We start from the raw sequence: 12809 nt of genomic DNA on the forward strand, positions 1-12809 counted from the left end.
GATTCCTTTTTCCTTTCTCAACCGCTTCTTAAAAAATAAGTATAAAGGACATAAAAAAGAGTCAATGTTAAAAAAAGAGAGAGTCAATGTTTTATATTTTCATGCGTAGGAAAGTTACAACTTACAAGAAACTACTACATACTTGTGGATACACATTAATATTTTATATGCTGGCCATGTGACGGGAATCTGTTGTTGTATTATTTTTTTAAAAATATCTAAGTTATAACAAATCTCCCTGTATATATATCCTACCATTACTCTTCTCTCATACCTGATCTTCATCCTCATCAACAGATTCATAATCAGTACAATACAATCAGGTAATTCATATTTATATACATGTATATTAACCTGCTTTGTGAAATAATCAAAAATCATAAAATTCATATAATCTAAATAGGTAAACTTTTAATATTGAATTGTTCAATATGTACATAACACTATTAGATAATATTGTACTTTATAAATAATTCAGATTTATTATTAACAGTTGTTTGCATAACTTTCTACGTCATGTTATGTATAATTTTATATAATAATTGTTATAAATGTCATATTTATAAGTTTTGCCTCACGCCCCTTCATAACTAAGCACGGAACTGTTTACATTAGTATACTGTATAATATATGAACAGGTAATAGAAGCGACGATGTCTTGGGACGATGGTACGCACGCAAAGGTGAAGAAAGTTCATATTACATATGATGACGTCATCTACTCAATCCAGGTCACGTACGGAACCGCACCTCAAGCCCCGCTTCGTGGCTCTGTTGGGCCCATGTCTGCCGAGGTTAGTTGAAAGAGTAGCAAACAAATGTCTTTTTTATTGTCAGTTCTGTAACACAATTAACTGAACTTTTCTTACATAACCAATAATAGTTCACCTTGGAATCGAACGAGTACATAACGGCTCTTTCTGATTACGCGCTGAGCACGCAAGACGTTATAACGTCGTTGACTTTCAAAACGAACAAGAAGACGTATGGACCTTATGGAAACAAATATGGTTATCAGATTTCTGCTGCTCATGAGAAAATCGGAAAACAAATCGCCGGTTTTCATGGTACCGAAGGCAAAATTCTCAACTCCATTGACGTTCACTACGCTCCAATACCCACTGGCACCGGCGGTTCAGAGGCTCAAAAGTTGGATGCCGAGGGTGGAGCGTCTGGAGCTGTGTGGGACGATGGTGCTCACGACAACGTTAAAAAGGTCTCTGTTGGACAAGGCCAAGATGGTATAGCAGCTGTCAAGTTTGAATACAGAAATGGTTCTCAAGTTGTTATTGGAGCTGACCGTGGGACACCAACATTGCTTGGATACGAAGAGGTACGTACGTTAAAACCGATATGTACTAGAGTTTCCCTTTTTTTCTCAAAAAACTAGATAATTGTATACCACTTCATGCGGACTATTATATATCCAACTATAATTCTAATTTTAAGATATTTTTAGTTTTTATATAAATTCTATAATTAGTTTCAAATATTGGTTAATCAAAAATATAATCTGACCTTTTATAACAAAGCAATTTAGATTATGGTTTGGTACTTGCAAATATTTATTCTATCGTCAAACCATACATGTAAAAAGAATTATCATCGTAACAACCTAAAAAAGTTTTATTAATATTTTAAAATAACATAAAAGATAAATCTACAAAATAAAATAATAATTACCAATTATCAATGAAACCTATGAAAGCAAATTCATCTTCATCAAATAATAGTATATATGATTAAACATTCTTCTTTTTTTATGATTCCTACCAACATTAGTTTAATTGCATTCTATGTGAATTTCCTCTAATACCGACTAACAAAATCTACAATAACTAAAACATAATTCTATTCAAATAAAACCTTATAAACTAAAAATAATATATATGTCTAGTAAAACCTTATATACTTTTATATATCTAATAAAAGCTGGAAATTTTTAATTATAACGGCAAGAAAATGTATTCTTTAACTCATAACTTTTGATTGGTAAGATGATGTTAATGAAACCTATAACAATATATAAATCTTCCATGACATAAAAAGAAGAATAAAATAATAAAAATATTATATGATTTAATATTACATAAGTAAATATGAACATAATTATAAAATTATTAATAAATTTTTATAATACCCATTAATAACTATCCTGAATGTATTGAAAAATATTTATTAATTAATCACTAAAATTGTTTAAAAACAAACAATTCAAAAATTATTTATTAGAACTAATTACATGACCTCAAATTATAAGAAAAATATAACAAATAAGCTTCTAAAATTAATAAAAACATGATAAATAATCTTTATTTTTTTATGACTCCTACAAACATTAGTTTAATTTCATTTTATATGAATTTCCTTTTAATTAAAGTTTATAGCTAGTAACACCTATTAACAAAATCTACAATAATTAAAAATATAATTCTATTTAACTAGATTGTTATAAACTAAAATTAATAAATTATATATGTCTAGTAAAAGCTGATTTTAAAATTATGACAGTAAAGATTGTATTCTCTGGACTCATAGTTTTAGCTTGGTAAATTAATGTTAATGAAACTCATAATACTATATAACTTTTCCATGACATAAAAGAGAAGAAATTAAGTTTTCTTTCGAAATAATAAATAAAGAAAAAATATTATCTGATTTAATATAATTAAAGTAAACATAAGATGGACATAAATATAAATTATTGCTTAATTTTGACAATACATGTGAATAATTATCTTTAATATAATGAAAATGTTTATTAAATAATCACTATAATCTTTTAAAACTAAAAATTAAAAAATATTTATTTTATTAAAACTAATGACTTAACTTAAAACTATAATAAATAATCTTCTAAATATTAATAAAACATGACAAATAAAAATAACATATAATTATAGAGAACATGACAAGTAAGTAAAATATAACAACTAAGCTTCTAAAACTAATAAAAACATGAAAAATAAATAGAATGACCTAAAATTATAGAGAACATGAAAAGTAAACAAAACATGAGAAATAAACTTTCTTTTTCGATGATTCCTATGAACATTAATGTAAATGCATTTTCTATGAATTTTCTCTTCATCTGAATATAGTAATACCTATTAACAAAATCTGAAAAAAATAAAAACATAATTCTATTTAACAAAAACCTTATAAACTAAAATTAATAAATTATATATGTTGAGCAAAAGCTGATTTTTAGTTGTAACATCAATAGATTGTATTTTTGGACTCATAGCTTTTGATTGGTAAAGTAATGTTAATGAAAATCCACAATACTACATAACTCTTCCCTGATATAAAAGAGAAGAAAGCTTCCTTTTTCAAAAGAATAAATAATGAAAAAAAAAATTATATGATTGAGTATTATTAAATTTAACATAAGATGAGCATAGCTATAAAATTATTGCTTAATTTGATAATACTGTAAATAATTATCTTGAATATAATGAAAAAAAATTATTAACTAATCACTAAAAAAATTTAAAACTAAAATTCAAAAAAAAATATTTATTAAAACTAATGACTCAACCTAAAATCATGAAAATGTAATAAATAAAATTATAAAAATTAATAAAAACTTCACAAATAAGAAATAAAATTATGAAGAACATGACAAGTAAGCAAAAGATAACAAAAAACTTCTAAAAACTAATAAAACATGACAAATAAACAAAATAACTTACAATAATAGAAAACATGAAAAGTAAACAAAATAACTTCTCAATAATAGTATAGATAGATTTTTGTGAAAAAACTAGTCTAAATATATATTTTTACGCCTTCCTCTTGTGCAGTTTGAGCTTGCATCTGATGAATACATAACCATCGTGGAAGGTTACTACGACAAAATCTTAGGAAGTGATGGCCTGACGAGTCTCACTTTCCATACTAACAAGAATACATATGGTCCGTATGGTCTCCAAGGTAGCACACACTTTGACATCAAGGCGGAAGGTTACAAGATAACAGGGTTCCATGGTCGAGCTGGTGATACTATCACTGCTATTGGAGTTTACTTGGCTCCAGTAGGTACCATCCCCTTGACTCCTGCAGAACCAACCGAGAAGCTAGAAGATGGAAGAACGACATGGGATGATGGCGTTTACGACAAAGTGAAAAAGGTCTTTATAGGACTAGGCCAAGATGGTATAGCATCTGTCAAGTTTGAATACATAAATGGTTCTCAAGTGGTTTATGGAGTTGAACATGGGACACCAACATTGCCTGGATTCGAGGAGGTACGTTAAAACAAATATATAATATAGCTCTAACAAGCCTCCTTTATATTTTCTCTTTTGATAAGAACACAAGCAAAGGTAGTATCTTTTTTTTTGGTCAAATCAATGGTAGTATCTAAGACGGTTTTCTGGACAATAAAAAAAAGTAGAAATTAACAGAAAGCTGTAAAAGAAGGAAGAGATGAGAGACGATCAGACAACTCTCTTATTAACAAGAGACCCATAAAAATTCTTGAGGACCACTTAAGCATCTGTCATTTTATTACTTGCTTAATTTTGTCTTTGATTCGAAAATAAATTAGATAATTAAACTGTATAAAGAGTATTATTATTCTGCTTACGTCGAAACGCTGGTCACGCAAAATGTTTTAACGACGTTAACTTTTACAACGAACAAGAAGATTTATGGACCTTACGGAAACAAATCTGGTTTCGAGATTATTGTTCCTGAGGAAACCGGAAAACAGATAGCCGGTTTTCATGGTATCAGCGGAAATGTTCTCAACACTCTAGGCGGTTACCACGCTCCCATTCCCATACCCCCGACTAAAAAAATGGATGCAGAAGGTGGGACAGGTGGGACGGCATGGGACGACGGATACGATCACGATGGGGTGACAAAAATATACGTAAGAACCGGTGGGGCGGGGGTTCAATACGTTAAGTTCGATTATGTGAAAGCTGGACAACCGCAACAAGGAACCCTCCACGGTGTGCACGGTAGTAGAGGTTTAACACGAGAGGTAAGCCAATAAGGTTTGATCTAGTGTTTTTTTTTAATAACACTAGGAGGATTTTCTTGTACTGACATTGTGAACCACTACAGATTGTGATTAACTATCCGGACGAGCATCTGGTTTCAGTCGAGGGTTGGTATGATTCCTCCAATATCATCTTGGGAATCCAGTTTAAAACTAACAAGAAGACTTCTGATTACCTCGGCTTTGAGTTCGATGGTACTGGTACTGAATTTAATCTCCAAGTTCAAAACAAAATCATCGGGTTTCACGGTTTCTCCAGCAACCACCTCCATTCCATTGGAGCTTATTTCGTTCCGTTACCCTCGACCACCACCACCATTCCTATTGTTCCCTTGAAGAAGCTTGGAACTAAGTGGGACGACAGTGCTCACGAAAAAGTGAAAAAGGTCTTTGTAGGACTAGGCCAAGATGGTATAGCAGCTGTCAAGTTTGAATACATAAATGGTTCTCAAGTTGTTATTGGAGTTGAACATGGGAAACCAACATTGCTTGGATTCGAGGAGGTACGTTAAAACAAAATATATAGTAACACTCCAAGAAATGAGTTTTATAGTAATGCGTTGAACTTTTGTTTTTTCTAATATATATACATTATTATAAATAGTTCACTTTGGGATCGTACGAGTACATAACGGCTCTTTCTGCTTACACCAAAACGCTGAACACCCAAGATATTGTAACGTCGTTGACTTTCACAACGAACAAGAAGACTTATGGACCTTATGGAAATAAATCTGGTTTCCAGTTTTCTTTTCCGGAGGAGTCCGGAAAACAGCTCGCCGGTTTTCATGGTACGAGCGACAATGTTCTCAACTCCATCGAGGTTCACTACGCTCCCATACCCGCCGTTCAAAAATTGGATGCACAAGGTGGCACTGGTGGAACGGAATGGGACGATGGATCTGATCACGACGGCGTGACAAATATAACCGTAAGAATTAACTGGCTTGGCATTCAATACGTAAGGTTCGACTATGTGAAAGATGGACAACCGAAAAACGGTGGCCAACACGGTGGGAAAAGTGGTAGAGGTCACCCGCTAGATGTAAGCTACGAAGGTTTAATCGAGTTTGTCTTTTTTATTTTTTTCTAGATTTCTTTTTTTTTTTGTATTGACATTGTGAACCACTGCAGGTTGTGATTAACCATCCGGACGAGCATCTGGTTTCAGTCGAGGGTTGGTATGATTCCTCCAATACCATCATGGGAATCCAGTTCAAAACTAACCAGAAGACTTCTGATTACATGGGCTCTGGATTCAATGAGGATACTGGTACTAAATTTATCCTCCAAGTTCAAGACAAGAAGATCATCGGGTTTCACGGTTTCAACGCAGGCTATCTCAATTCCATTGGAGCTTATTTCGCTCCGTTATCCTTCACCACCGCCATTCCTATTGTTCCCTCGAAGAAGCTTGGGACTAAGTGGGACGATGGTGCTTACAAAAAAGTTACAAAGGTCTTCGTAGGACTAGGCGAAGATGGTATAGCAGCTGTCAAATTTGACTACATAAATGATTCTTATAGGGTTTATGGAGTTGAACGCGGGAAACCAACATTGCTTGGATTCGAGGAGGTACGTTAAAACAAAATATATAAGGTCCGATTGGTAATGACTGTAGCTTTAAAAATTTTGCTGTAGAAAAAAAGCTGTAGATTTTTTGCTTTGCCTTTGGCTTTAGATTTTATTGCTTTAGATTTTATGGAAAGATGAAAAAAAATGATTTGAATATTTGGCTTTAGAAAGCACTTACAGAGCTGTAGATTATTTTCGGAGCTGTGATTTTTAAAAAGTCATTAAAATTTGATTGTTGTAAATTTGATACTTTAGAAATAAATGGTGTTATGGACAGCACATACAACCGGTACCAATCACACCCATAATATCATTCCAAGAAACCTCCTTTATATATTTTTTATAGTAATGCGTTGAACTTTTGTTTTTTTCTAATATATATATATTAAATAGTTCACTTTGGAATCGTACGAGTACATAACGGCTCTTTCTGGTTACACCAAAACGCTGAGCATGCAAGATGTTGTAACGTCGTTGACTTTCACAACGAACATGAAGACTTATGGACCTTATGGAAATAAATCTGGTTTCCTGTTTTCTTTTCCGGAGGAGACCGGAAAACAGATAGCCGGTTTTCATGGTACGAGCGACAATGTTCTCAACTCCATCGACGTTCACTACGCTCCCATTCCTAGACTCGTCGTTCAAAGATTGAATGCACAAGGTGGCACTGGTGGAACGGAATGGGACGATGGATCTGATCACGACGGCGTAACAAATATATATGTAAGATCAAACATGTATGGCATTCAATACGTAAGGTTCGACTATGCGAAAGCTGGACAACAGAAACAAGGAGACCACCACGGTGGCAGTACTGGTAGTAGAGAATCAGAGAGAGAGGTAAGGTTAAATGGAACTTGTCTTTTTCTTTTTCTCTAGGATGATGACATCGTGATCTAACTGCAGATTGTGATTAACCATCCGGACGAGCAAGTGGTTTCCGTCGAGGGTTGGTATGATCCTACCAATGTCATCTGCCGAATGCGATTCAGAACTAACCAAAAGATTTATGATATCTTGGAAATTGTATCCAATGGTAGTAATCCTACTAAATTTACTCTCAAAGTTCAAGACAAGAAGATCATCGGGTTTCATGGTTTCTCCAGCAACCAGCTCAATTCCATTGGAGCTTATTTCGCTCCGTTATCCTCCGCCACCACCCCTCCTATCGTTAACCCCGAAGGAGCTTGAAGCTAAGGGTGGTGAGTCTGATTCGTAAATTTGGAGACCATGTCCTGTTCCAACTGATAGTTGAGATCTTGAATTTGTGGTCTCTCTCTTGATGATAATTGAACAGTTCGCTTTGAATAAGCTGATTCTACTTCTCTTTTTTTTTCTGTTTGTTTCATCTTCTCCTCAATTGTTTAAGTTTTTTCTTTGTGTTATCTATATTACTCTTTTGATGGATTTTTATTCATTTTAATAACGGAAGTTCGTTCCAATTGATTTATATCTTGACTTTTATATCTTGACTCGTGCGACCACACGTATATTAATTTTCTATTTTAATTTTTATTTATTTATATTAAATGATGTATTTGTGATATTTGATCATTTTTACAATGACTAAACTATGGGTGAGTATTTGGATACCCAATCGAGGTTAAAACCTATTCGGGTTTAAGATTTTCGAGTTTAAAGATTCCAACTATATTCGGGTATTTATAAATTTTGTTTCCTGTTCGATTTGGATCTTTGCGGGTTCGGATAACCCGTTTAAATTATTTTAAAATTTTCAAAATTAATATATACTTTAAATTTCTCTAAATTTAAAAATAAAAATAATATAACATATAAATTTGAGTAATGTAAGTCAAAATACCTAAATTAAAATTAAAAGCATGTTTAACTTGGATATTTGGATGGCGAATAAATTTATATTTTAAGTATCTTTGGTTTTTTGATTATTGTTTATCTACTTTAGATGTTTACTTTTGACTATTTTTTATATTTCAAATATTTTAGACAACTTTAATATAACTTATATCTTCGATATTAACTCTAAAAATAGCTAAGATATTCAAGTGTATAAATATAATTCAAATACATTCGAATATCCAAAATATTTCATTCGGATCAGGTTTGGTTCTAGTTCTCTAGATACCAAAATAGTAAATCTGTTTGGATATTTATCCAGTTTTGGTTCAAATTTGGTAATATTTTTTCATTTAGATTTGTTAAATGAAGAGTTAATAGCATAATTTTCATGAATTGTTTGTCCAATAAAAATGTATTTTTGGAAGCTGATAAAATAAACTATTTGACATTGATATAATGGAGAAGTGAATGGAGTGTATTTAATTCAAATTTAATTTATGAAAACATATTAATCTAAGTGAAAAAGACAAAGCTTTAAAATATGTAGTATTATTTAATTTTCAGTGGCATGGTAGTTTAAATAAGTGTGAAAATTAAGGGACAATTTTAAATGGTACTTCTCTTTTAGTAATATAGATGAAGAGATGATATTATAATTTTCATGAATTGTTTACCCAGTAAAAATGTAATTTTGAAGCTGATAAAATAAATACTTTTGACACATATTTAATGTAGAAGTGATTGAAGTGTATTTAATTAAAATTTAATTTAGAAAAACATATTAGTCTAAGTAGAAAAGACAAAGCTTTAAAATAGGTAGTATTATTTAACTCTCAATGGCATGGCAGTGTAAATAAGTATGAAAATTAATGGGCAATTTTAAATGGTACTTCTTTTTTAATAATATAGATAAGATGAAGAGTCGATATTATAATTTTCATGAATTTTTTGTCCAATAAAACTGTATTTTTGAAGCTGATAAAATAAATACTTTCGACATTGATTCAATGGAGAATTTAATGGAGTGTATTTAATTCAAATTTAATTTAGTAAAACATATTAATCTAAGTGGAAAAGACAAGACTTTAAAATATGAAATTAAGGGAAAATTTTAAATGATACTTCTCTTTTTAATAATATAGATGAAGAGTTAATATTATAATTTTCATGAATTATTTGTCCAATAAAAATATAATTTTTGAAGCTGATAAAATAAATAATTTTGACATTGATTAACGGAGAAGTGAATTGATTGTATTTAATTCAAATTTAATTTAGAGTAGCTCTATTTTAGAATTAGATTTGATCTAATAATATAACTTTATAATAGAATTACTTTAAAATAGAGAAATGTAATTATTTTACTCTATATATTTAGAATAAAATGGTTACATTCTTCTTGTTCAGTGAACAAAAATTTAAATCCAGGAGGAAGCCTCTGAAGAAATGAAGCTTCTCGGATATACTAATTTCCAACCACAAAAGTGACCATGATGTTTTTTTTTGTAACATGTGACCATGATGTTTATATCTGAAAATTAATCACACAATTAGATTTTAACCCATCCTTCAGAAAACGGATATATTTTTTGTTTTACGTGTTCTTAAAAACTTAATTTTTATATTTGCATTTTAATCTTTTTTTTCTTTGTAATCATATTTGTATAAAATATTTTTTTTAATGAATAAAATATTTTAATAATTATATTAAAATAATTGGACAAAACCTATATCAATAGATCATAATGTTGTTTTATTAGAATATATACGCTGGCCGATCTATCATTATGCAAACAACCTGCCCACTTTTTTCTGTAAGAACAGTAACCAAAATCATAATGCTTGCCCAACCTTATTTTTATATTAGGATACTTAGAATTTCGGTAGTCTAATCTTAGGTAATGAAATAAACCATGATTTTTTTAAAAAAAAGGAATAGGATATGTGGAATTTCTAATGGTATGAACATTATCATGTTTACAGTAATGCGAAAAGCAAAAATTTCAATGGAAACTATAAAGGATTTTTAGTATTTTAGATGAATGGTAACAAAGATTAGCGGAGTTAAATTTGAGGATTTATTTTATAAGATTTTTAGTTGAATAGTCTTTTTACGATTTATCTTTAGTCGAGGGTTTTAATTACCAAAAATATAATTTTTAATTGAGTGCTTATACATTATGAACCTTTACGATTTGTAAACCTTTACAACTTATTTACAAATTCTTATACATTACTTTATCAATTTTATAATCGATTAATAAACTTTATAAATATTTTAATACCTTACAAATATTTAAAAAGATTTCAAAATGATTTTATAATTCTTGTTACTTGTTAGGATAAAATGATACAAGATTATTCGTGCTACTACAGAAACATGAAATAACACTATAAAAATATGAAGTAATAAAATTTAAAGAATAATATATCAATATTCTTTTATTGGTCTAGGACAAAAGTACGTTGTATTGGTTTAAAAATCAAAGAAAAAAATAATTCTGCATTATTTTTGGGGATAGAAAAAGTAGTGAGAAAAAAAAGAGACATCTTCATCTTAGGTTTGTCGCTCTAAGATTTTTAGAAGATGTTTTAGGAAAATAGGATTTTGATTCCCTTTAAATACCATATTACCCTTAATTTAGTTTGAATTATAATTATAATTTATAATTTTTGTAATTGATTTTAAATGGTAAAATATTAAAAGGTTAATAAAATAAAAGTAGACAAAAAGAAAGACATGGGGTCGTCGTCTTCCATAACGATTTAGGGTTCAATAGAGAACCCTGACAGAGAGAAGAGAGATGAGGCAAAGAGAGATGAGAGATTGCAGGAGGAAGAACAGACCGGTCTAAGTTCGTGCCATCGTCACCGGTCTGAATTCGTTTCCATCGTCATTGATCTGAGTTCGTCTCCACCGCCGGTTCGTCTCCATCGTCACTGGTCTCAAACAGGCCTTGATCCACATGTCGATTTCTGAGAATTTGTTTCTTCTTCTACTGATTATAGGGTTCAAATTTACTTGTTTCCATTCCAGATTTCTTGTTAGGGTTTCATTGCATCTCCTCATCTCCGTCACACCTCGTTCTCTCTCTCGTCTCCGGTGGCAAGGCGGAGCAGCGTCGAAGGCGGTTCTCATTGGTGGATTCTAGCAAAGGGCAAGCAATGGTTCGAGATTTGGTATTCTCTTGTGTAAGTTAATTCTCTTTTCTTTCTACTTAGTTATCTCTCTACTTAAAAGCTTAAAATTATTTGGTTCATTAGACTGTTATGAGACTATGCTGAAAAAGGTCTCAGCTTGATTTGCTTTTCTTCTTTCTTTGTCTTTTGGCTACCTTTGAAGATTGTTGTTGGTGGAAGGCACAAGTATTTGATCAATGGTAAGCTTGCTCAACCAATTTAAGTTCAGAAACTTTTCCACTCACTGCAACTTAACGTCAACAATTATTATATTACCAAGGTCTTGAACATGAAACCTCCAGGTTGATCTTATCGGTCTGTACAAGGTAAGAGATTGTGTTTGTTTTATTAGGAGCTAAGTTCTCACTGATTAGCACTTGTTGAATAAATTTTATTATAATAATAACAATGAAAAAGGTGTTTATGTGCAGCAAGAAAGAATGGTGAAAGAAACTATTATTGACTCATTGTTGGAGATTAACTACGGAAGACGTTTGAGGATCGTGAGCATGAGGTATATACTTAACCTTTACATAATGACTTTAAATTATTCGTTCTCAGTTTGACATTTCTTTTGAGTTAATAATTTTAACTTTGATTTCAACATATCAAAGCTTGTTCTTGATAGAGCATTCTACCACACTTGAACCTCTTTATGTTTTGGTTTATTTATATCTCATGTGTTTTGTTGATCGGGCTTGGAGGTATTTAACCTTTCGTTGATCTGGATGGTAGTTGATGCTTCTACTTAATGGCAAGGATGCTGATTAAAAATATTTTGTATCTTCATATTCTTATGTAACTCTGTTTCAGCTGCTAAGACGAGGTAGTAAAAGCGTGGTCGTTAGCCTCAGGGACATTAGGTTTAGAGGGTGTGTGACTGGAAGACGGCGACGTTAGAGAACTCGTTATTACGGCGTCGGTCGTGGTGTGGTGCGGGCGTAAGGAGATAGAACTTTAGGTATAGAATTTTGTGTATAGGTTCATTTTTTTTTTGAAAAGAAGTTTGTAAACAATTTCGATATATAAATTTTAAAAATATATTTTTATTTTTTTAATAATGCTATAATAACAATTGTTTTCTGCTATTAGAAGTTATACAATTGCACAACTAATAAAATGCTATCGAACTGGTACTTTAACATAGCACAAGCTAAACAGAGTAGTAGTTTCTAATAGAATCATTCGAAACAGAGTAGTAGTTTCCAATGGAATCATTCGA

The 12809-nt window shown here is 31.1% G+C and overlaps 1 protein-coding gene across 1 annotated transcript; it reads left to right on the forward strand.

Annotated features, from left to right (window-relative positions):
- Nucleotides 1-653: 653 nt before the first annotated feature.
- On the forward strand, nt 654-7780 carry LOC108858062 (jacalin-related lectin 34-like). The gene is made up of 8 exons (XM_018632047.2): nt 654-794; nt 884-1333; nt 3807-4250; nt 5077-5514; nt 5616-6056; nt 6146-6586; nt 6980-7429; nt 7496-7780. The coding sequence occupies exons 1-8, from the start codon at nt 654-656 to the stop codon at nt 7778-7780; spliced, it is 3090 nt and encodes a 1029-aa protein (XP_018487549.2).
- The last annotated feature ends 5029 nt before the right edge of the window (nt 7781-12809 follow it).

The sequence above is a fragment of the Raphanus sativus genome, chromosome 5, assembly GCF_000801105.2.
Source record: "Raphanus sativus cultivar WK10039 chromosome 5, ASM80110v3, whole genome shotgun sequence".
Taxonomy (NCBI): domain Eukaryota; kingdom Viridiplantae; phylum Streptophyta; class Magnoliopsida; order Brassicales; family Brassicaceae; genus Raphanus; species Raphanus sativus.

Bases quoted from the DNA above. Each gene is read 5' to 3' on its own strand.
- LOC108858062 (XM_018632047.2), top strand. From the start codon at position 654: ATGTCTTGGGACGATGGTACGCACGCAAAGGTGAAGAAAGTTCATATT. The intron at 1,334-3,806 runs GTACGTACGTTA...CCTCTTGTGCAG, and splicing joins CATTGCTTGGATACGAAGAG to TTTGAGCTTGCATCTGATGA. The intron at 6,057-6,145 runs GTAAGCTACGAA...GAACCACTGCAG, and splicing joins GTAGAGGTCACCCGCTAGAT to GTTGTGATTAACCATCCGGA.